The sequence below is a fragment of the Myxine glutinosa genome, chromosome 1 (assembly GCF_964187855.1).
Source record: "Myxine glutinosa chromosome 1, kmMyxGlut1.1, whole genome shotgun sequence".
Classification (NCBI taxonomy): Eukaryota; Metazoa; Chordata; class Myxini; order Myxiniformes; family Myxinidae; genus Myxine; species Myxine glutinosa.
The window spans coordinates 224,839,701-224,862,824 of NC_136261.1; the positions used below are offsets into that span (position 1 = coordinate 224,839,701).

Here is a 23,124-nt window from a genome sequence, read left to right on the forward strand (position 1 = left end):
GAAATTTACTCCACAATTTATTGGTACATCAATTTTTTTTTTCCCAGGTACATCAAACTTCAAGTGCAAAGCAATATATAACAGAATGTTTCATAACTTATGATTGCAACCTCCCCATCTGCCCCCATCAAAAACCTGGCATGAAAATAAACAACAAAGTTACAGCAAATTTCAAAGTTGAGTTGCAAACATTTTTCAATGGAACAAAAGATTACATTTGATGCAGTACGGATAGATAGGTGCCCGTTCCATGTTCCCACAGTGTTTGCAACTATAGACAGCTGTTATGTGGCTTCATTTCAGTTGTTACAAAGCAATAAGTTTAAGAATGACATTTTGAGAAATAAATTGGGTTGCAAAGTCAGATTCTTCCAGCGAAAACCCAAGTAAAGGACAAAACATTTAATTGCCATAAGTAAGTGCATCTCCAATTTCCCATTTTGTGAGCAACAACCCAAGGTATTATCCAGATAATTACCCTTTTTTTCTGCATTTCGTAAATTCTCATGTACACAAGGATTATTATCAGTCGACATCAAGGATTAATGGTTGTGACATTGAGTACTTGTGGGGATAACTTTGGTTTGGGGCTGTAGTCCAGTCAATCTACGCCATTTTGGGGTCGAACCCACCACAAATTGCAATAGTAATGAAACATGCATTTTTCAATGTCAAATTTAGTGGAGAATGACATACTAAAAGTCAAGGAGAATCGGAGCATTGGAACATTTCCAATTTTTGCAATCTTTAAGAGAAGGTTTTAAGCGAAAATCTGCATAAAATTTTCAGACCAAAAACTGTTTCCGTGCTAAATCCTTATGAGATCCTGCAATTTTATGTCCCTGAGGCCTGCAATGTAATGGCTTTATGTGAACAAGTTCATATCGTACTATATATACAAAAAAAATCGTTAAATAATATTGAAAATAATATTGAAAAAAATATATATATATTGAAAAAAAAAAAAAGTGTTTTATTTAATAATTGAATGAACTGCGATTCAAGCACCAACCTAAGAGCTTATTCTTCTTCTGGATCACTTTCTGGTTCTGACAAGGTCACATTAGAACAGTGAAGTCCTTTGCATTCACTGCATGCGTAAGAGCATTCCAGGCTGTACTTGCGACAGCTGCATCGTAGGGTGCTGCAGTCTGTTTTGCAGCCACAGTGGATGGCATCTAGAAGGTAATCTGGAGCAGGCTTCATCTCGGTCATCACGGGAACCATTCTCTCGTCACGGATAGCCCATCCCCAACCATTGGCATCCATGGCAACTCCTTGCCACTGCTGAACCTGAACATACACCCGTAGGCAATGTTGCTTTGCAGATGCTGATGTAGGGGGCAGGGTACGAGGCTCAACTCTGACAGTGCTTGTTGAAACCTTCTGGTGGAAGCGTTGAAGCCTCAGCATGTCCAGTGTTTCCCCGGGCTGGGCATTATACAAGCAAACCAGGGCATTCTCTCCAGCTGTCATGACATCCTCTTTTGACGCTCCAGGAGTGTTGAAGTTTGCCAAAAGCTCGGAGAAATACGCACTGGAGTTCAGCTTCTTCAAGGCTGTTGATTTGCCAATCGAGTAAATTCTTGACGTGGTATCACAACCCAGGAGTCCATGTGCAACAAGAAGCTTGTCACAAACATTGCGTCCAAGTGTCTTTTCCTGAGTTGCCTGTTGTTGCTCGGGGCCGAATTGCCTGCATGATTGCTTGGCCTACAGAACCGACTTTCCTATCAGCATCTCGGCCGACAAAGAGTGTTTGAAGAAGGAGTTTTAATGATTCCGGTAGGAACGACATGGCTTCTTCTGGTGCGGAAAATTCAGTTGAGCATGGATACATATCTATCGACTGTTCTACTAATTTCACATCACTTTTGATCAGTTTTGCTGCCGTCTCAATCAGTCTCATCTTCTCAGCTTCAGAGGTTGTCTCCTTTTCCCTTTGATGGAATTCGTGAATGATCGCAGAGGCCCTGTGGCGAAAGGTCACAACATTCTCTTTGCCATTTATTTCAGCGATGGCGATATCCTGACCAAACTGCTTTTGGATACATTCCTTCATGTAGGTGAATCCATATGGTGTGCAATCAGTTCCAGCAAGAAGTTCCCCCATTTTCTCTATGAGATCCTGTATCGTTGTCTGTTCCTCGTCATGGGCTTTGAGGTACTCTGCAACTTGTAGGAATGCATCGTTTCGTGTGTCATCAACCGGTCTACCATACTTAGGTCGCTTGCTTGGCACTGTAAGGAACTGGCGTGGAATCTGCTTCCCAGTTCTGAAGTTTACGCTACATACATTGTGATAGACTGCGTCAGCGGCATGCAAGTCCTGGGCGAATTCTACTCGAGCCTTTACTGTCTCTGCCAAGGCATCATTGCGTTTAACACAGCTCTCTGTAACCTTGCTCTGGAAGTCCGTTGTTCGGACTGGTATAAGTTTATGTGTTTTTTCTCTACCCTGGTACTTGTCTGGTGTTCCACAGAACAAACAGTGTTGGCTGTAGTCAAAAGCAAGACTGCCAGATCGACGCGCACGCACAGTGCCGCTGGAAGCACCAGCACAGTCATATCCCCGTTTTCTGTTGTCTCGTTCAATAGACAGTTTGGAGCAGAAGTCCTTCCTGCAGTTGGTGTGTACAACTTGTCCAGGTGCAACACTTATATCAGCCTGCCGGACGTCATTTGCCTTGCTTATTCCATCACACCCCTTGGCACCTACTGTCGTGGTTGGTTCGCCGTTGCCGAGCGACTTGCCGCAGAAAACGCAATCGTCCATGCTACTGGTTCACCTGAAAAGAGAAGAAGAAAAGGCTATTAAGGTAGCTTTATCCCAAAATAGTCAACTTTGACAGCAAAGGATGAATCAATAAACATCACACATCATATTGAAGGACATACCATAAAGTATATATTTTGCAAAAAAATTTGCATAATTTATGCTAATTACATATTCAAAATGGCCGCCGAGAGGTGAAAACCACATTTTTTTCAAACAAGATATCTCCGTCAAAGTACAATATAAAGTCGCCAAACTTGCACATATTATCAACTGGGAGTTACTAAATGTTGAGTTACTAAACCCTCAGAGACGTTAGAGTCTTCCTTGATCAGTGGTTTGTCGATATTTGGGGCGATTTTCCTCGAAGAACTACAAACATTTTCATCATGGCTACTGGTTTCGTCTATGGGCGCCGCCATCTTGCTTTTCTAATCGAAGGGAACTCGACCGCAATGTTTGCGTTTTTTGCGCCGACCGGACCGCGATGAACACCCCATAGCAGATAAAACGATTCAAAATGTTCTAACGATCAATTTGATGTAATTTGGACCAAGAACGATGATCGTGGAGAAAAATGGTGGACGATAGAAAATTGGTATGATTTTTCAGAACACAAAGACAGGACGCATCAGTTCGGGCAGTTGAGGCGAGGCGAGGCAGGGATTATCTGGTTGAGGCTTCTGATTGGTTCTCAGCTGGATTGCACTATAGGCTATTCCGAATCTTTTGATACCACACTTTTTGAGATTGGTTATATAAAAGCGACCGTATCCAAGGTCCAAAGTCGTTGCTATGGAGATCATTGTTCGTGTAATTAAATTTTATTCACCTAATTAGGCTTTGTTCACCTAATTAGACTAGAGTAAAATCTAATTTGATATAAGAATATGATAGACCATTATATTAGCTTTCAAAATTCATTGATATGTATATTTTCGAAAAAATTCAATTTTATTGGGATAAAGCTACCTTAAATGTCAATTATCTCAATATATATACCTTTACATGTCAAATGTATTGTAAAACCAGGGCATAAGGCCTGTCTTACACTCTTAAACACTTACATTTCTGACATCTTTTGAGAATGTGAACGAAATAACAAATTAAGTGCATTATTTTGTGCCATTTTTATTAGCTTATTTTCGTGCATAACTGTCAAAAAGTGGTTGCTCGAAATGAATGTGTTCCAATGCCTCGTTATTCCTTGACTTTTACTATGTTATTACATGGGTCAAAAGAACAAAAATGCCAAGTTTCATTACTATTGCAATTTGTGGTGGGTATATTCGTAAAATGACCGGCCTACTGCTGGAGTACAGAAAAATTAGGCACCTTGACTCTCAAGACGGTGGGTTTTGTTTAACAACTCACGGTCAAATTACAACTTTGGGGCAGGGGAGGAAAATGTTAAATCGTTAATATGATATTGTATCAAGTACACCAGAGATAACCGAACCAGGTTGTTCACACAAAGCCAAGAGATTAAAACAGCAGACGTATCAAGAATAATTGCAAAAAAACTTCTCCCTTCAGCGGCACTCCACATTTACCATGGATTACAGAGCCTGCATCTTCATGCACATTTCCAGATACTGAAAATGGAATGAATTGCCACCATTAACAAATTACATATGTAAAAACAAGGTAATTTTCCCCCCCTTTCCAAACACTCCTTCCATCTCAAATGTTCCCAATTCAGCTGAACCTCCTTTCCTCCTTCACTCAATACGTGACTTGCACCCCCTCCCCATCCCGCCCCTATAATATGGAATGGTCTACTACCTGGATTTTCAAAAGTAAAGGTTCCACTAAATATAAAGCTAATAAAAATGCGAAACGCAGAGGTGCGAGCAAATGATGGAGTAAACACTTAGAAGGATACGTACAACAGGCTGAAGAATCAAAACATGTCTGTTTTAGCAATTTCAAATAGACTCCTTTATTTAAAAGGTAACAAGGAAAAAAGTTTTTCTCCAGCGGTAAAAAAAAATAAAAAATTGTGAAGTCACATGTTTATTAAAAAAAAAAGAAAAAAAGGCCATGACCAAAAAATACACTCCTCTTGAGATTCTCACCAATGAAGACCGACTTTGGCTTTACACAGTCAACATTGTCCTTTTCTCGAATACCTATCAAATTATTAATTTAAGCTTGGTTTGGAGATTCTTGGATATCTTGACACACCTTATAGTCTAACATCCAACAACATACATCCAACAGCAGTGCCAAGCTGAATGCTACATTACAAATTATTTTTCCAGCCTCATCAAAACATTTTCGAAGGATTCAAATATGTATTTGAAGACAACGATATCAGTTTCTCAATAAAATTAAAAGTCAGGGTTTTCAGCTCGAGTTGTATTGGATCAAATGACATTGTTGGTAGCATTAAAAACAAATTTGGAAATACAGAATGAGTACACAAAGTGAAGAGCAGAAAAAAAGGGGTTTTGTAAATTAAAAGTTGATAAGAGGATATTTACTGCTGTGGGAAACAAGCTCACTGTTTTTGCTCTGAAAAATAAGGCGAATGCTAGAAATTACGGCTGTACCTCATTTCACACTGGATAAACATGCTCTTATGAACCGGGTTTGAAAGATGCATTGTTTTTCTTGCCAGTCGATACAGAGCAATAAATACTAGCCTTCAGAGCCAAGCATTCTGTTGCGTATTCGATACCAGAAACATCCTGGATAGGAATAATCTCTCTTTTACCATCACCTCTGAATTGTCAACATCCTCAAAGTGAGAAAATGTCCACAATGTATCATAGTTCTCTCGTCAAGAGAGGTTTACAAGTTCACTTGATGAGCAGCACGTAGAAGGCAAGAGCAACGCAGCAGAGAGAGACAGGGATGTGTAAACGAGTCCCGATCACCGAAGCTGAAAGGCAAAAAAAAAAAGATATGTTAAAGGTGGCATCATGGCAGCAAGGTTCAGGAACAGTTCAGAAGTTGTTAACTACCACACATGTAAAGTATAGCTACGTTCAAGACTACTATCAATTAGGTCAATGCAGCCCCATGTAAACGATACAAATCATCCAGGCACTAGATTTGTTCCTGTACTTGGGTCCATTGATTTGAGAGCGTTATCTGCTAAGCTGTATCAATATGCTCAATAATATCATAGCTGACTGTGTGACCAGCATTATGGAAGAGCTCTACCAGCTGTCATGGTCATCTAATTTGTTGCAAAGTACAGGCCAGGCCCAATGCTAAAGTGTACAATGTTTTCCACCACTTGTATTACAGACTGTCTTGTGAAATGCTTGGGACCTTAGTGTGCATCGTCTTGTCTGTGTTTCTCCCGTTTGTCATCCGGGGTCTCCCCGTTTGTCATGTCATTTCTCCCGTCATGTCATTTGGTTTCATAACGGAGAAACCACGCCTCATTATTGTCATAGCCAGTGAAGAGGTTTGTGTCCAAAAAGAAACAAATGAACAAACTCCCTGGCACACAAGCCTTCAATCACACCAATTCATTTGTAGACAGGTTGACTTCACCTCAGATCTAAGTTTGAGTGCCACTTCCACCATATAAAGAAATAGATCATAATGTGGCTGTAGACTGGAATTGTTTACTCGTTGTCTCGAGCTCCCATTGTAAATGGTACATGGCAAAACTTTTCTGAAACTCGTATTGTTTTCCAGTGTTCAATTGATTGACCTCTTCATGGGATAGCGTGACAGTGACACACTGTCAACAGGTTGGAATTTCTCCTCGAATGTTGCCCTTTGACAGATAAAAAACATGGAGGGAATGCAATATCCCCACCTTCAGCAAGTATACAGGACTGTTCCCACAATTTACCGGGCCCAAAAACATGACCGCGTTGAGCTGATTGTTCAAATTCCTTTACTAACCAAATCATCGACATGTCTGTGTTGAAAGATTGAAGTTTGCCTTTCAATGAGTTGGGACTTCTTACGAATGCTTTGTAACAACGCAGATGTTATTTTCCTTCAGCCGCTATTAGGTAATTGACTGTTACCAAGCACACACTTAAAATGAAGTCATGATCAAGTCAGCGTATAAATCCAGAGGATTCCCTCCTCTGTGTGCTGCCATCCAGCTTTCCAGATCAGACCACTCACTCATCTGGAATTTCTGTGATTTCCTTCGTATCTGTCCTTATCTGTCCTTATAGGGCATCATATCTGTCCTTAAAAAAAGGAATTCAAAGTGGTACCAAAATGCATCTCGTAAAAGGTCTCAAAGGTATGTTCCAAAAGTACGTAATTAACGCACGTGAACAGTTGGTTGATAACATGGCGCCTCTTGTTAAGTTCATCAAACTCAAGTATTCTATGGCTCTGCCGACTCCTAGTAGTTTGGCGAAAATGGTTTCAAACCATCAGTATCGCCCTCAACTTGCACAATGAGTTATCTGACTGCCAATCGGTGGATACATGATGGTCATCAAAATGGTCAGCAAAGCCAATTCTTTTCCTGATGACTGTTGTGAATGGTGGTATGCTCTCAAACATCGCAGGTCTACAAGTGGTCCACAGGGTTGTTGTTGTGGTTCTTGTTAGGGGTCGATTTTTGAATTGTGCACCCATTGATCAGCCAGCTGCTGAACTCCACCCACCATGGCATACAGACAAAATAATATGGCTGTCATCTTGGTTTTCTGGTGGGCCTAAGACATTATTAGACCTGTAGGCCTCTGCTGACTATAAACTGCCTGGGTTTCTTGCATCAAATTTCCATTGGCTTTCTTTGGGTCAAGTGTTGATTGGAAGGGGGAGAGCGTGTCTTCAAGTGTTCCGTAATATCTTTGAGTGTCTGGTCTGGCGTTATGCGGCATTTCAGGGGATGGGGCGTGTCAGGTTTATCAAAAATAGTGTTGCGAAATTTTTCAACGTACCCATATTGGGGTTCAACAATCTGTGACCTTGCCGGTGTTGTTGTAGCAATGGGGTCGATTGTGTGACGAATCAGCTCGTTCTGATGCAATCGTGGATGAGAGGTGTTGAGTTAATCTTTTAATGGTGTATTAAATAAATATTTCCCAATTGGCCTGTAACCAGATTTTTAAAGCCAATTCACTCATGGTTAATGCAGGACCTGTACCCCGAATAACCTAAGAGGCAAAAGTGGACACAGGAAGTGAAATATATATATATATATATATATATATATATATATATATATATATATATCTATATATATATATATATATATATATATATATATATATATATATATATATATATAGTGTGTAGCAGCATAGCAAACCTGTTGTGCATTTTGTGATACAAGCACCAAATTTGGCACAAATGTACATTAATATGTTGCGAACATTTTCAGATATTGGGCCACTTGAAATTCTCTCTTTATGTCCGCCATATTGGATTTCAAAATGGCCGCCACTTGAAATCTACATTTGCTATTATCTCTGGACGTAATGCAGCTATTGACTTGATTCTGGTATCTAAATGTATGTTTTTGGGGGCAAGGAATCCAATGGTACCAATTTCAACTTAATATTATCTATCACAGTCTGTTATATAATTTTATTTGGAAATTATCTAGGCAAATATTGGATTCAACACAATACTTTGAAAAGAATGTCTTAGTTCTGTAAATGTCTTAGGTATAATACTGACATGCTACATGGTCTAGTATTTGAGGCTAGGTGTACTGGTATCTGAGGCTAGGTATATACCGGTACTGAAGATACGTGTACATAAACAGTGTCATCTATCTATAATTCCAGCAATCTCTGTGTGTATGTTTGTATGTTTGTATGTATGTTTGTCTGTGACCGCTGTTTCTCGACAACTACCGGTCCGATATACTTGAAACCTGCCAGGTATATTGCTGGGGACCCGAGGATGTGCCTTTTCAAGGTTTTAAATTAATCGCAGAAGTAGTTACCGAGCTATGTCCAAAAAACGATTCAACCAATCAGAGAGCAGCGAGCTATCACGTGTGCCGAACGTGGCGAACAGACTCTGCCTCGGATGGCACATTTGAGAGCGTATTCATTTATTTCCCGTCGGCAAACTATGTTGCCGTTAAACTATGTTTTAAAACTAATTTGCGATTCATCGTAACTGCGATTTGCGACCTTCCTCCGGCAGCCAATCACCCATCAGCCAAAGACCTCACTTCCCGCAGCCAATCACGGAACACGTTGTTGCGTTGTTGTTGCGTGTTTTTCCTTTTCATTTTTTTCATTGAATTGATTGATTCCTTGCGCTTAAATTGCAAACAGCCAAAATACGTTGGCGCTAATTGAATAATTGGCCATTAACACTAAATGGCGAATAATCGTAACTGCGACATGCGAACTTCCGGACAGTGAGGACTTCACTTCCGGCCTTACGAAAGTGCCGACTTACTGTCTCGATTGTATCTTCCCACTGTCTTATTGTTATATCTATCTATTCTATCTATCTATTCTATTCTATTATCTATTCTATTATCTATTATACAATGCCCCAATCGAGTCGTCGTTTACGAGAACGAAGGAACGAAGCTGCACGGCGTGCACGCGCAATGGAATCTGACGAAGAACGAGCTGCTCGCCTGACACGCGACGTTACGCGCGTGACAAGTCGTCGTGCAGCTGAAACGGATGAAGAACGGACTGCTCGCTTGGCAGACAACACTCGACGCATAACAAGTCGTCGTGCAGAAGAAACGGATGAAGAACGGACTGCTCGCTTGGCAGACAACACTCGACGCATAACAAGTCGTCGTGCAGAAGAAACGGATGAAGAACGGACTGCTCGCTTGGCAGACAACACTCGACGCATAACAAGTGGTCGTGCAGAAGAAACGGATGAAGAACGGACTGCTCGCGTGGCAGACAACACTCGACGCATAACAAGTCGTCGTGCAGAAGAAACGGATGAAGAACGGACTGCTCACTTGGCAGACAACACTCGACGCATAACAAGTGGTCGTGCAGAAGAAACGGATGAAGAACGGACTGCTCGCTTGGCAGACAACACTCGACGCATAACAAGTCGTCGTGCAGAAGAAACGGATGAAGAACGGACTGCTCGCTTGGCAGACAACACTCGACGCATAACAAGTGGTCGTGCAGAAGAAACGGATGAAGAACGGACTGCTCGCTTGGCAAACAACACTCGACGCATAACAAGTCGTCGTGCAGAAGAAACGGATGAAGAACGGACTGCTCGCTTGGCAGACAACACTCGACGCATAACAAGTGGTCGTGCAGAAGAAACGGATGAAGAACGGACTGCTCGCGTGGCAGACAACACTCGACGCATAACAAGTCGTCGTGCAGAAGAAACGGATGAAGAACGGACTGCTCGCTTGGCAGACAACACTCGACGCATAACAAGTGGTCGTGCAGAAGAAACGCATGAAGAACGGACTGCTCGCTTGGCAGACAACACTCGACGCATAACAAGTTGTCGTGCAGAAGAAACGGATGAAGAACGGACTGCTCGCTTGGCAGACAACACTCGACGCATAACAAGTCGTCGTGCAGAAGAAACAGATGAAGAACGGACTGCTCGCGTGGCAGACAACACTCGACGCATAACAAGTCGTCGTACAGAAGAAACGGATGAAGAACGCACTGCTCGCTTGGCAGACAACACTCGACGCATAACAAGTCGTCGTGCAGAAAAAACGGATGAGGAACGGACTGCTCGCTTGGCAGACAACACTGGACGCGAGACAAGGCGTCGTGCAGAAGAAATCCCTCACCAGCGAGAAGACCGCCAAGTAAGGGATGCCCTGCGCCATCAGGATGTACACCGTGTGAGACTAGAGCAGGCTCGCCATGACAATCGCAACCTTGCTCGATACGATGATACCGATTTCTTCCGAGAGGTACTTCATGGTGAGTACAGGCACGCGCTGAGCAGGACCTCAATATTTCAATGCACTAAATGCTCGCATTGTGCTGCTTTGGTGTGGAATGAGGAGAGAAGAGGATTTTGCTGCAACCACGGCAAGGTCGATCTTATGCATGATCCTACGAATCCAAAACCCGGTTCAATTCCATCACATCCTCCAGATGCTATTAAAAACCTTTTCCTTAACCAGGCCTTTGTGAAGCACGCGAAACAGTACAACAACGCGCTGGCAATGGCAAGTATCGGTGTCCGAGAGATACGTATGCCTGGCTTCAATCCTGGAGTGCGCATACAAGGTAAGGTTTACCATTACATTGGTGCTCCTCTTGCCGATCTGGGTTGTACCCCACGCTTTGCTCAGATCTACTTTCACGATCCAGCCCATGAGCTGGATTATCGTCGTGCCCACACCTCGAACAGTGGCCTGAATGAGCAGTTTTTGCTAAGAGCACAACAGGCCATTCATGAGTGCAACCCATACGTCCAGCAATTCAAATCAGCCATTGAGTATGTGGTTCATAATGATAGCGCCAATGAACTGAATATTGTGTTAACAGGTCGCACGCGGCGCCGAGACCTTCATCATGGTACCGTCAACCTTCCCTCCCCAGACAGCGATGTGGCTGTCATTGCTCCAGGGGCAATGACAACTGAGCAGTTTGGAAGGCTGGCAGTCGCTGTTCACCTCAGAGGAGGAGGTTTACATACAATAGACGCCATGCATCCAGCGTATGACCCACTATCATACATACTTCTGCTACCCTGCGGCTCTCAGGGGTACCACACTGAGTTGGCAGGGACAACGCCAACAACTTTCTACCGCTACCATCTACAAGTACGTGATCCTACTCATCACTTCAATCTACTGCTTCGTGGTGGAAGGTTGACACAGCAGTACGTATGCGACATGATGGCAAAAATTGAGTCACACCGTCTCACTTGGATTCGCTGCAACCAGAAGTCAATTAAGGCAGAAAAGTATAAGATCATCGTTGATGCGTTGAACAGTGATGCTGAGGTGCTACCTGGACGCCTCACCATTCTGCCACCGTCAATTTATGGGTCGCCACGTTGGTATGCCAAAGAGTTTCAGGATGCAATGGCTTTAGTCCGAGTCAAGGGAAAGCCAGACTTTTTCCTAACATTCACCTGCAACCCAAAGTGGCCAGAAATTAAAGAATCGGTTTTTGAGGGTCAGCCACCCAATGCAAGACCTGATATCATCGCCCGGGTGTTTCATATGAAGGTGGAAGCACTCCTCGCAGACATCCTCAAGCATGACATCTTGGGGCATGTGGACGCTTACGTGATGGTGAAGGAAACGCAAAAGCGTCACCTTCCCCATATACACATGCTCCTGACCGTGGTACCTCGCGATAAGCCCAGAACACCAGCAGATGTCGATCGCGTGGTCTCTGCTGAGATTCCTGACAGACTCACAAATCCGGAACTACACCGTATTGTGACATCACACATGATTCACGGCCCATGTGGGGAATGGAACATCTTGAGCCCTTGCATGGCAGACCGGAAGTGCACAAAGGACTATCCCAAAGCCCTACGACAAACGACAAGCTTCTCTGATGACTCCTATCCCCTGTACAGAAGACGGGCAGAAGCTGCACCTGGTGATCCCATCATGAAGACAATACGAGGCGGTGCTAACGTATTAGTTAACAATGCATGGGTTGTGCCTTACAATCCATATATTGTCCTCAGGTACGATGCTCACATCAACCTTGAGATCGTCTGTGCTGTCACCTGTGTCAAGTACCTGTACAAATACCTTGAAAAGGGCCCGGACCAGTGCCTGGTCAGACTTGAGCCTCATGAGAGGATGCGAGAGGCATTACGACATGATGAAGTGGCACGCTACGAACTAGGGCGTTACATCACCGCATCTGAGGGATACTGGCGCATATACGATTTCCCCATTCAACGCAAGTACCCACCAGTCGAGATGCTGGCACTCCATCTACAGGATGAGCAGGTGATCACGTTCAATGACGAAGGTGCCGTACAGAACGTGGCAGAGTCAGGACCCCCTGCAACAACCCTCACCGCCTTTTTCGAAGCCATGAATCTCCATCCACACATGCGTCATGTTCTATATCCAGATGTATTCCAACACTTCACCTACTTGAGGAAAAGGTTTCAATTGCGGAAGAGAAGGCTGAGTTTCCAGGATAACCGTAAGGCTGATACGGTTGGGCGGCTCCCCATTATTCCCGTCAACTCACATACTGCCGAGTTGTACTATCTCCGCATGCTACTGTACCGCGTGCCTGGCCCCACATGCTTTCAGGATCTCCGTCGTGTTGGTGGTAGGGTCATGGAGACCTATCTGGCAGCCTGCATTGCATATGGCATCGTTGACAATGACCAGGAGGTGGATTCTGTTATGGAAGAGGCTGCAAATATTGCATTTGGCCCTGCAGTCCGCGAAGTATTTGCCAACATGCTCATATTCGTTCTCAGAGGCAACCACGTGCAGTTCTGGGAAAGGCACAAGTATGTGCTGTGCGAGGACTTCATGCGTGCAGCAGGTGTGAATGAACCAAATGGACGCATTGTGAGTGCAGTGCTACTAGAGCTGAGGAACAAAGTTGAGTGCCACGGCTTTTCGCTCAGTAAGACCTTTGGCCTTCCTGAGCCTGAACCAGTTCATTTCCAGTCTCGCATTCCGCGCGTCATCGAGCACGAAACAGTGCACAATATAGGAGAACTTGAGGCTCACATCGCTCAAACAGAGTGCCTTCTTAATGACGAGCAGCGCGTTGTTGTCGATACAGTGATGCGGAGTGTGGAACACGGACATGGCTGCATGCTTGCAGTTGATGCAAGTGGTGGGACTGGGAAAACATTCACATTGTCTCATATACTCAACAAAGTGCGAGCAATGGGCAAAGTGGCTCTTGCAACTGCTGCAAGTGGTATTGCAGCTACGCTGCTGCCTAAAGGGGCCACCTTCCATAGTAGGACCAAGTGTCCTCTCATTCTCACTGATGAGTCCACTTGCAACATCAGTGAAAATGACACCACTGCAGCACTCATACGCATGACTAATCTAATGGTGGTGGATGAGGTTTCAATGATGGATTGTCGCGCATTGGAGGCAGCAGATCGAACATTCCAGTGGCTTCGGGGCTCAGAGGAACCATTTGGCGGCATCGCAATGGTTTTCAGTGGTGACTGGAGGCAGATCCTTACTGTTGTGCCACACGGTAGCCGTATTGACATAGTTGGAAGGTGCTTCAAGAGCTCATACCTGTGGAGAAAAGTGCAGATACTTCGTCTCAGAGTAAACATGAGGATCATGCAGGGTGCTGGAGAACAACAGGACGAATCTGATTTTGCAAAATTCCTGCTGGATCTGGGTGAAGGGAAGATTCCTGTCAATCCAGAAGAGGGTGAATTTGCTATTGAGCTCAGGGAACCGCTCATTCTTCCAGGTGAAAAACTTCAGGATATTGTCACTTGGGTGTACGAAGACTTGCATAACAACATTAGCAACCCCAAGTGGCTATGCGAGCGTGTTATACTATGTCCGACCAATTCCGAAGTCGATCAGGTAAATGCCTACATGACGACCATATTTCCAGGGGAGGAACATGTTTGCTGTAGCGTCGATACAGCGGAATCTGAGGGTGATCATTTGTATCCGCCTGAGTTCCTGAACACCCTCTGTCCATCTGGTATGCCGCCACATCGAATCTCTCTCAAGGTGGGTATGGTAATCATGCTGCTGCGAAACTTCGACCAGCAAAGCGGGCACTGCAATGGCTCAAGGTACATCATACTTCAGATCCTTCCAAATCTGTTGGTTGCACAATCTGTGATGGGTGTCAATTCTGGACGCACATTGCTCATTCCACGCATAACCTTGAGTCCATCTGACAACATGTTCCCGTTCACTCTGCGGCGTCGGCAGTTTCCGGTACGACCCTGCTTTGCCATGACTGTGAATAAATCCCAAGGACAGTCGCTACACCATGTTGGGATCTTCTGCACACGAGACTTCTTCAGCCATGGTCAGTTCTACGTGGCGGCCAGTAGGGTTGGCAGATCCAGCAGCCTCCGCATTCTTGCCCTGGACGAGGAAACAAAGAAGAAGCGCCGTTTCCTCAGCAACGTTGTTTATGAAGAGGTGCTAACGAGATAACGGTGTGTACAATGTACATGTAGACAATTTTTATTATTATTTATTTATTGAAGAAAAATTGTTTCGAAACGAATTCATCAAAAAAAGTGCACAACTTCTTTTGCCAGTCGTACACCATGTTAGGATCTCCTGGAGAAGTGCCGTTTCCTCAGCAATGTTGTTTATGAAGAGCTGCTAACGACATACAGGTGTGTACATCTATCTATAATTCCAGTAATCTCTGTCTGTCTGTACGTTTGTCTGTGACCGCTGTTTCTCGACAACCACGGGTCCGATATACTTTTAACTTGCCAGGTATATTGCTGGGGACCCGAGGATGTGCCTTTTCAAGGTTTCATATTAATCGGACAATTACTTACCGAGCTATGTCCAAAAAACGATTCAACCAATCAGAGAGCAGCGAACTATCGCGTGTGCCGAACGTGGCGGGCACACTCTGCCTCGGATGGCACATTTGAGAGCGTATTCATTTATTTCACGTTTGCAAACTATGTTGGCGTTAAACTACGTTTTAAAACTAATAAAAACGAATTTGCGATTCATTCGCTTTCCTGCGCGTTTGTGCACGCGATGGCGATTTCTTTACCAAACTCCGGAAGCCGTTCGCTTTGGACCAAACCATTGCATGTAAATAGAGGGGGGGGTTCTGTGGTCGTTGCGAATGGACCAAACCATTCATGTAAATAGAGGGGGGGGATTGTCACTGTACTCGCAAGCCGTTCGCCGTTCGCTTTGGCGTTGCGAATGGACCAAACCATTTCATGTAAATAGAGGGGGGGGATATAATTTTAGATAGATATATAGTACGGGCAATCGGGCATATATATAGTACGGGCATGCCCTAGTGTGGACAATTCTTATTATTTATTTATTGATTGAAGAAAAATTGTTACGAAAAGATTTCATCAAAATAAGTGCACAACTTCTTTTGGCAGTCGCTACACCATGTTGGGATCTTCTGCCCAAGACACTTCTTCAGCCATTGTCAGTTCTACGTGGCGGCCTGTAGGGTTGGCAGATCCAGCAGCCTCCGCATTCTTGCCCAGGACGAGGACACAAAGAAGAAGCGCCGTTTCCTCTGCAATGCTGTTTATGAAGAGGTGCTAAGGAGATAAAGGTGTGTACAATGTACATGTAGACAATTTTTATTATTATTTATTTATTGAAGAAAAATTGTTTCGAAACGAATTCATCAAAAAAAGTGCACAACTTCTTTTGCCAGTCGTACACCATGTTAGGATCTCCTGGAGAAGTGCCGTTTCCTCAGCAATGTTGTTTATGAAGAGCTGCTAACGACATACAGGTGTGTACATGTGGACAATTCTTATTATTTATTTATTGATTGAAGAAAAATTGTTACGAAAAGATTTCATCAAAATAAGTGCACAACTTCTTTTGGCAGTCGCTACACCATGTTGGGATCTTCTGCCCAAGAGACTTCTTCAGCCATTGCCAGTTCTACGTGGCGACCTGTAGGGTTGGCAGATCCAGCAGCCTCCGCATTCTTGCCCAGGACGAGGAAACAAAGAAGAAGCGCCGTTTCCTCTGCAATGTTGTTTATAAAGTGGTGCTAACGACATAAAGGTGTGTACAATGTACATGTAGACAATTTTTATTATTCTTTGTTTGGGAGGGAGATGGGAGGGTGATGGGGCAGGGTGATGGGGCAGGGTGATGGGGCAGGGTGATGGGAGGGTGATGGGAGGGTGATGGCAGAGGGTGATGGGAGGGTGATGGCAGAGGGTGATGGCAGAGGGTGATGGCAAGGTGATGGCAGGGTGATGGCAGAGGGTGATGGCAGAGGGTGATGGCAGAGGGTGGTGGGAGGGAGATGGCAGGGTGATGGGAGGGTGATGGGAGGGTGATGGGGGGGAGATGGGAGGGTGATGGGGCAGGGTGATGGCAGGGTGATGGGAGGGTGATGGCAGGGTGATGGCAGAGGGTGATTGCAGAGGGTGATGGCAGAGGGTGATGGCAGAGGGTGATGGCAGAGGGTGATGGCACGGTGATGGGAGGGTTATGGCAGAGGGTGATGGCAGAGGGTGGTGGGAGGGAGATGGCAGGGTGATGGGAGGGTGATGTGAGGGTGATGGGGGGGAGATGGGAGGGTGATGGGGCAGGGTGATGGGGCAGGGTGATGGGGCAGGGTGATGGGAGGGTGATGGCAGGGTGATGGGAGGGTGATGGGAGGGTGATGGCAGAGGGTGATGGCAGTGGGTGATGGCAGGGAATTAACATTAACGAATAAAATTTGTAATGTAATAATTTGTAATAATTTGTAGTAATATAATAATAATAACGAATTCTGCTCTGTTTCAAATCTGTTTCAATTTGGTGATATGCTTTGCAAACCTTTTTTTTTTTTAACTATTTTAAAACTAAAACAATTCGAACATGGAATACATACTGACACTGCACTTTCAGGTCTCCTACAAATCCTACCCTGTCGCCTCACCGTGGCGTAGGAGTGGCAATGGTCAATGGCATCGAATGTCATGGCTAGCAAAGACAGGGAGGTACACTTGATTTAAATTTGGAATTTTTTTTTTTTTTTTTTTTTGCCCACGGAACGGGCACCCACGTACGGGCACGTCCTAGTGTTAACAAGTTCAGCATTGCCACAAGTACATGTATGTTGTTGACTCATCGTCATGTGCATGATGTGGTGGATGATGTGCCACGTGTTCGCTTGTGTTTGATGCTGTTGAACTTCAGTATCTGAGCTGTGGCAATTGCTGCAGGGTTAGTGTCTGCCATCTGTTCCTTGATGCTGGGTCCCTCTAGGATCATACTGACTAGGGCAAGCAGCAACGGTGGCACAGATTCTTCTTGACATACTTCAGGGAATCCTGTGAAGGGCTTGGCTTCTCCAAACATGTGACGGCGAACAATCTGTGCAGCATGGGCAAGATGGACTGCATCACTATCACTGTCCAGCTCGCAGGCTTTGGCAAGAGCAGCACCGACATCTTCTTCAAATGCCATCAGGATGTCTCTCCCCTTGGTGTGTGCCCGCATGTCAGGAAACTGAGCCAACAGTCTCTGTTTCAGTCATGTGGAGTGGACTCTCGTGTCGAGCTGGACTCCTAGCTGTTCCATTCTGGACTGATAGAGCTGGACAAGGTCAGCCAATCTGAATACTGGTGCCGTCTCCTCATCTTGTCTGGTTTCTTCAATGTAGAGGACGAGTTCAGCGAAGACAACTGCCGACATTGCTCGCTCTTGTTTTGTGTCCTGTGATCCTGTTGACTGGGCCTTTCTTGTGCGATTGTAAAGTCCTATCAAGCACCGTGGGTGATACTGGGCGTCCAACGCTATCATGTCCCCACCACTGAGATGGCCCAGCAGTTCTGTATCACCAAGAAGGGTTGCACAGGCACGCACCCGTTTGTCCATTTGGAATGTTGCAGCTTTCCGAAGACTGTCAGCCCCAGCAGGTTGTTCACAGAAGAAACAATTTTCTGGGACCTTCTTCTCTGTACTCGATGAGCGTGAATGTAACCTGGTGCGTTTGCATGCAGCTTGTTCCTCATCGCTCTCACATTCTTTCTTGAGTGCTCTCTTTTGTGCTCTCTGCAGTTTGGTGTTGTTGTACTGGAGCCTGCATGTCTGATGATATTTTGCACCGTGTGCAACCATCGCAGCTTCAATGCCATGACCATCATCGAGTCTTTCCAGGTGAAATGATCCTGGAAGCTCTCCAAGTTCACTGAATTTGACCAAGTTCTCTGCGAGTGAACTGTACCCACTCCCAATGTCTTTTCTCTTTGATTGGTCAGGTTTGGTCAGTGTCTCCGTCTTGTCCTCTTGACATATAAGGCATAACTTCCAGTCAGTTGTGGTGAGGTGCTGTGATGTTGATGGTGAAGTTCGCTCAACATCAGCTAGTCTGAAGCTCTTGGACATGGTGGAACTGTCTTCTGAATCTGCAACGATACAATGATATAATGTTAACATTTTGTTATATATATAATAGAGGGGTTTCCTCCGCCATACTAATGGAGAGGAGGATAATTCCTCTATATCGTAGAGCATTTAGCTTGGCACACTTAGGGAATTAGTTTTGTGAGATTATGCCGGAATTAAATTTTCACCCATACCGGAGGCAAGAAGAGAAATAAAATCACATGAGATTCTTTAGTTAAAAAATATTCCCAAATTTATTGAATATTTACAAAACATTTGAATTCATAAATTCTTACAATATTTACACAGCCAAGATTTAAATATAAATCAGTCTAAACTCTTATTAGGTTGGACAGTACATTTTCCAGACATACCCCGTTCTGTTAATTACAGCCTTTGTGTTAAATTCAGAACATGTCAAAACTGTCAGTGTGGAATACACACTTCACTCAAAATACTACTTTATATAAAACATTTCTAATTTAAAGCCTTATAGTAAGAATTTCAGATAAACCCCAAAAAAGTAAGACCAGGATGGCTATTAGACAACCTGCCTCTGTCGTGCCCACCAGACAAGTGGTTTTAGCCAGCACACATGTGTATCAGGTAAGCTTGTGCTGAGTACATCATACCTGAACAACTCAGTGAGGCAGAACACAGCAGTGCACACCAGGGTGACCCCTTCAGTGCATAAACCAATTAACCTGTCCACTGCAGGGCATATAGAAATGAAGTTATTTTCTGCATATAATAATAATATAAGTTCAGTTCTATATAACAATTTCTGTTATCACCACTACCACTACAACTACCACTACTACAAGCTTTGTCTGGAATTTTTTGGACTAACAGACAAACAGACATACAGACAAGCTGGGATCAAAACATTACCTCCTTCCACCATTGAGTGTAGAGGTAAACATCATGGAAATTATATCATGCCCTAGATTTAATTCATGCTTACCCGTGTATTTGCTTCACTGGTTCACAAGGTCTTTTGCATACATGTAATTCAGACTCTCGTCTTCATTGCTGACCACACAATGTTGTCTAGCTGAGCCCAGATTGTATGTAATTAACTCATTTATGTGGAGTCACAAGGTGATTTAAACACAGCCACACACAAAGAACACAGTTGATGTGGGTCAACACACATGCAGCCTCTCTACTCTTTTATTTGGGTCAGGGCTGTGATTAAAGACATGTAGTGGAGTCATGTTTGTAAACATTGTTAAAGACATGCTACAGTGCATTGTTAAGGAAACAAGACAGATGGAAGCCTATACAAGAAATTTCTGTACTCTAGAAACACAAAAGATGGCTTAAAGGGTCTAGGAAAAGGGGATTATGCATGTTTGGTATTTATTGACAATATGAATGTAATGTTACATAAAATATGCATATGAAAAACACAAATGAATGGGTCACTTTGTTTCCTAATGGGATATGAATTTATATTTTAGACTGCCAGTATATATGAGCTTGTCTGAGTTGTTACTAGTGATTTAGTATAGTTTTTTTATTTATTTATATTTACAGAACTAAGACATTCTTTTCAAAGTATTGTGTTGAATCCAATATTTGCCTAGATAATTTCCAAATAAAATTATATAACAGACTGTGATAGATAATATTAAGTTGAAATTGGTACCATTGGATTCCTTGCCCCCAAAAACATACATTTAGATACCAGAATCAAGTCAATAGGTGCATTACGTCCAGAGATAATAGCAAATGTAGATTTCAAGTGGCGGCCATTTTGAAATCCAATATGGCGGACATAAAGAGAGAATTTCAAGTGGCCCAATATCTGAAAATGTTCGCAACATATTAATGTACATTTGTGCCAAATTTGGTGCTTGTATCACAAAATGCACAATTCTTTTGAATATTTGGGCTAAGCCGCCCCACTAATATATATATATACATATATATTAGGCTGGGCCAAATCAGGGGTGATTCTCAATTTTTCATACTACAAGGTTGTAATTTACCTAAAAGTTGTGGCTGGGTAACAGAAACAAAACCATGAAATTTCTTTTCAAAAATATTGACGTCTTACGGTAAAACAGCCCGTTACCATAGCAACCGTTACAGACGACTCAAAAAATTCTTTAAATCGATGATTTCTCAGGCTGTGTGTGACCCCCAGAGTTGATTCTGGTACCAAAAAGATTCAGAATTGAAAGCCAAGGATGATTGGATAGCTTAACAATGTCTGTGACACAATTCAATACAACTTTTATCCCAAAAACTCATTTTCATCTCAAATTTAAGGCATTTGTTTGAAAAAAAAATGAAAATTTTGCTTTTTAATCATAGGATAATCATTAATCAGAGCTATAGTCAAATTAAATGTACTTTAAATTAACTTTTGTCATTGATTAAGCTTTTTTGTCTCAAATTTAAGGTCTGACATTGAACATTGATAACAAAATAAAAAACCTAGTCCCAATTGTAATCAATGGAGGCCAATGACTTCTTAGTCACAACCTCAGTGGATGTTGCCAGTCCATGCAGCTTCTCCCTGACGCCCTTCACAACCCTGTATAGAGCCTGGAGCTGCGCCTCAGATGTGGGGGCCTTGTTAGTGTTCAAATCTGTGGCGAGTCCAAGTGTCCGCTCTGCTGCGTCATTGACAACTGGGAGGTTGGCCACAACTTCCTTGCCATGACGATAGCTGTCTGAGGTTGGCCACTGTGCAACGGGGAGCTTGACAAAACTTGAGTCAATACCCAAGAGTTCAAACATGCTCCAAGAGTCGTAACCAACAATGTCTTTGAGGGCTTTACTCCCCAATTGCTGTGAGGCTGGCATCTCCTGTATCATGTTATGTGCAGTCCCATGGTACCTGAGCATAGCCCTTCTCATAGTCTGCTTGTCAGATGACGTTCTGTCCGAGAAGAGTGCCAAAGAGACCAATCTCTCTGAGAGGTACCACAAATGGTTTTGTAGCTTCTCTCGGGCCACAGTCACAAAGGACAGAAATTTGGCAGGCCACTTTGTTGGATTCTTTGCGATACTGGCCTCAGCCTTGAGGAGGTTCTTCATCAGGTACAGGTCGTTAGATGGTGCATCTGCAGCACTGGTACATGTCAACCACGCTTTAGTGTAGAAGACTGACATGAATGCAGCGAGACTGGTTATGTCTTCCAGCTCTTCGGGTGTGTAGATATCTCCCAGCTGCCGACGGAAGAGTGCCACCTTTATAGTGTATAAAGTCTTGCTCATCCAACGGGCGTGGTGGAATGCCCCAGGAGCTTTGATAGTGATGGTCCTCATACCATCAGGGACAGTCCCTCCAAGAAACAGCAGTGTGAGGTGTGCCAGCTCCAGGTAGTCGTGTCGAAGAGTCTCCTTTGTGCTATTCTCCATCCACGTCTGAAGGAAGGTGATGGTGGCATGTACATGGCCAGCCAGCTCTCTCTGTTGAGCAGACACCTCGACCAATGTGTAGTTGCCCTGGTCCAATTCACTCCAAGTGTTGAGCAGTCGCTTGAACAGCTGTTCATTAGGTCCTGTGGTGGGGCCATACACTATTGAGCAAGACGCCCCTCCAACCAAATCGTGGATGTGGTGCCGACACGCCAGTTGCAGAAGACTCCTGCCAAACTCAGTCTCCAGTCTTACTACGACTCCACTCTTGACCCCAGAGTTCACTGCCGTTGTATCGAAGACAAGAGCGCCTATCCTTGATGTGTCGATTGGGTGCTCATTGAGGACCTGGATAGAAAATAAATAGAATAAGGTAAAGACACCAATGATAACTTATATTCTACTAATAATAGAACATAAGTTAGAATATACTTTACTAGCGGGGTCACCCGTGGGAATCCCACGGGCATGGATGTGTGTGACATTTCGACATATTGAGTTATATGCTGCACATTCATTTTTACAAAATGGTTACTGGCAAGTCATCAGATCCAGAAATGGTGTGATGAACACAATTTATTTATTTCACATAATATGTGACCCCTCACTCCTCTCCACCTGACACTCTCCTGTCTCCACCTGACACTCTCCTGTCTCCACCTGACACTCTCCTCTCTCCACCTAGCACTCCTCTCCTCTCCAAACCCTCACATCCCTCTCCTTTCCAATCCCTCACCTCTCCAATCCCTCACACTCCTCTCCTCTCCAATCCTTCACACGCCTCTCCAATCGCGCCTCACACTCCTCTCCAATCGCGCCTCACACTCCTCTCCAATCGCGCCTCACACTCCTCTCCAATCGTGCCTCACACTCCTCTCCAATCGTGCCTCACACTCCCCTCCAATCACTCCTCTCCAATCGTGCCTCACACTCCTCTCCAATCACGCCTCACACTCCTCTCCAATCGTGCCTCACACTCCTCTCCAATCGCGCCTCACACTCCTCTCCAATCGCGCCTCACTCGCCTCTCCAATCGGCTTTCCCCGTCTCG

General features: G+C 44.1%; 2 protein-coding genes across 3 annotated transcripts in view; both read right to left on the bottom strand.

The window, feature by feature from the left end:
* On the bottom strand, positions 1-7,902 carry LOC144893614 (uncharacterized). Its single transcript, XM_078784329.1, has 2 exons — positions 5,502-7,902; positions 1-2,789 (listed from the first exon to the last, which is right to left on the bottom strand). The coding sequence occupies exon 2, from the start codon at positions 2,774-2,776 to the stop codon at positions 1,634-1,636; it is 1,143 nt and encodes a 380-aa protein (XP_078640455.1). The 5' UTR covers positions 2,777-2,789; positions 5,502-7,902; the 3' UTR covers positions 1-1,633.
* Positions 3,531-23,124, bottom strand: part of LOC144888225 (uncharacterized) — a 26,593-nt gene continuing 6,999 nt past the window's right edge. For both annotated transcript variants that reach the window (XM_078784323.1, XM_078784326.1), the window contains exons 4-5: positions 21,192-22,421; positions 3,531-5,663 (exon numbers count right to left, since the gene is read on the bottom strand). In XM_078784323.1, coding sequence (XP_078640449.1) covers positions 5,655-5,663; positions 21,192-22,421 — 1,239 coding nt within the window. In that variant the 3' untranslated portion in view covers positions 3,531-5,654. The remainder of the gene's footprint in view (positions 5,664-21,191; positions 22,422-23,124) is intronic.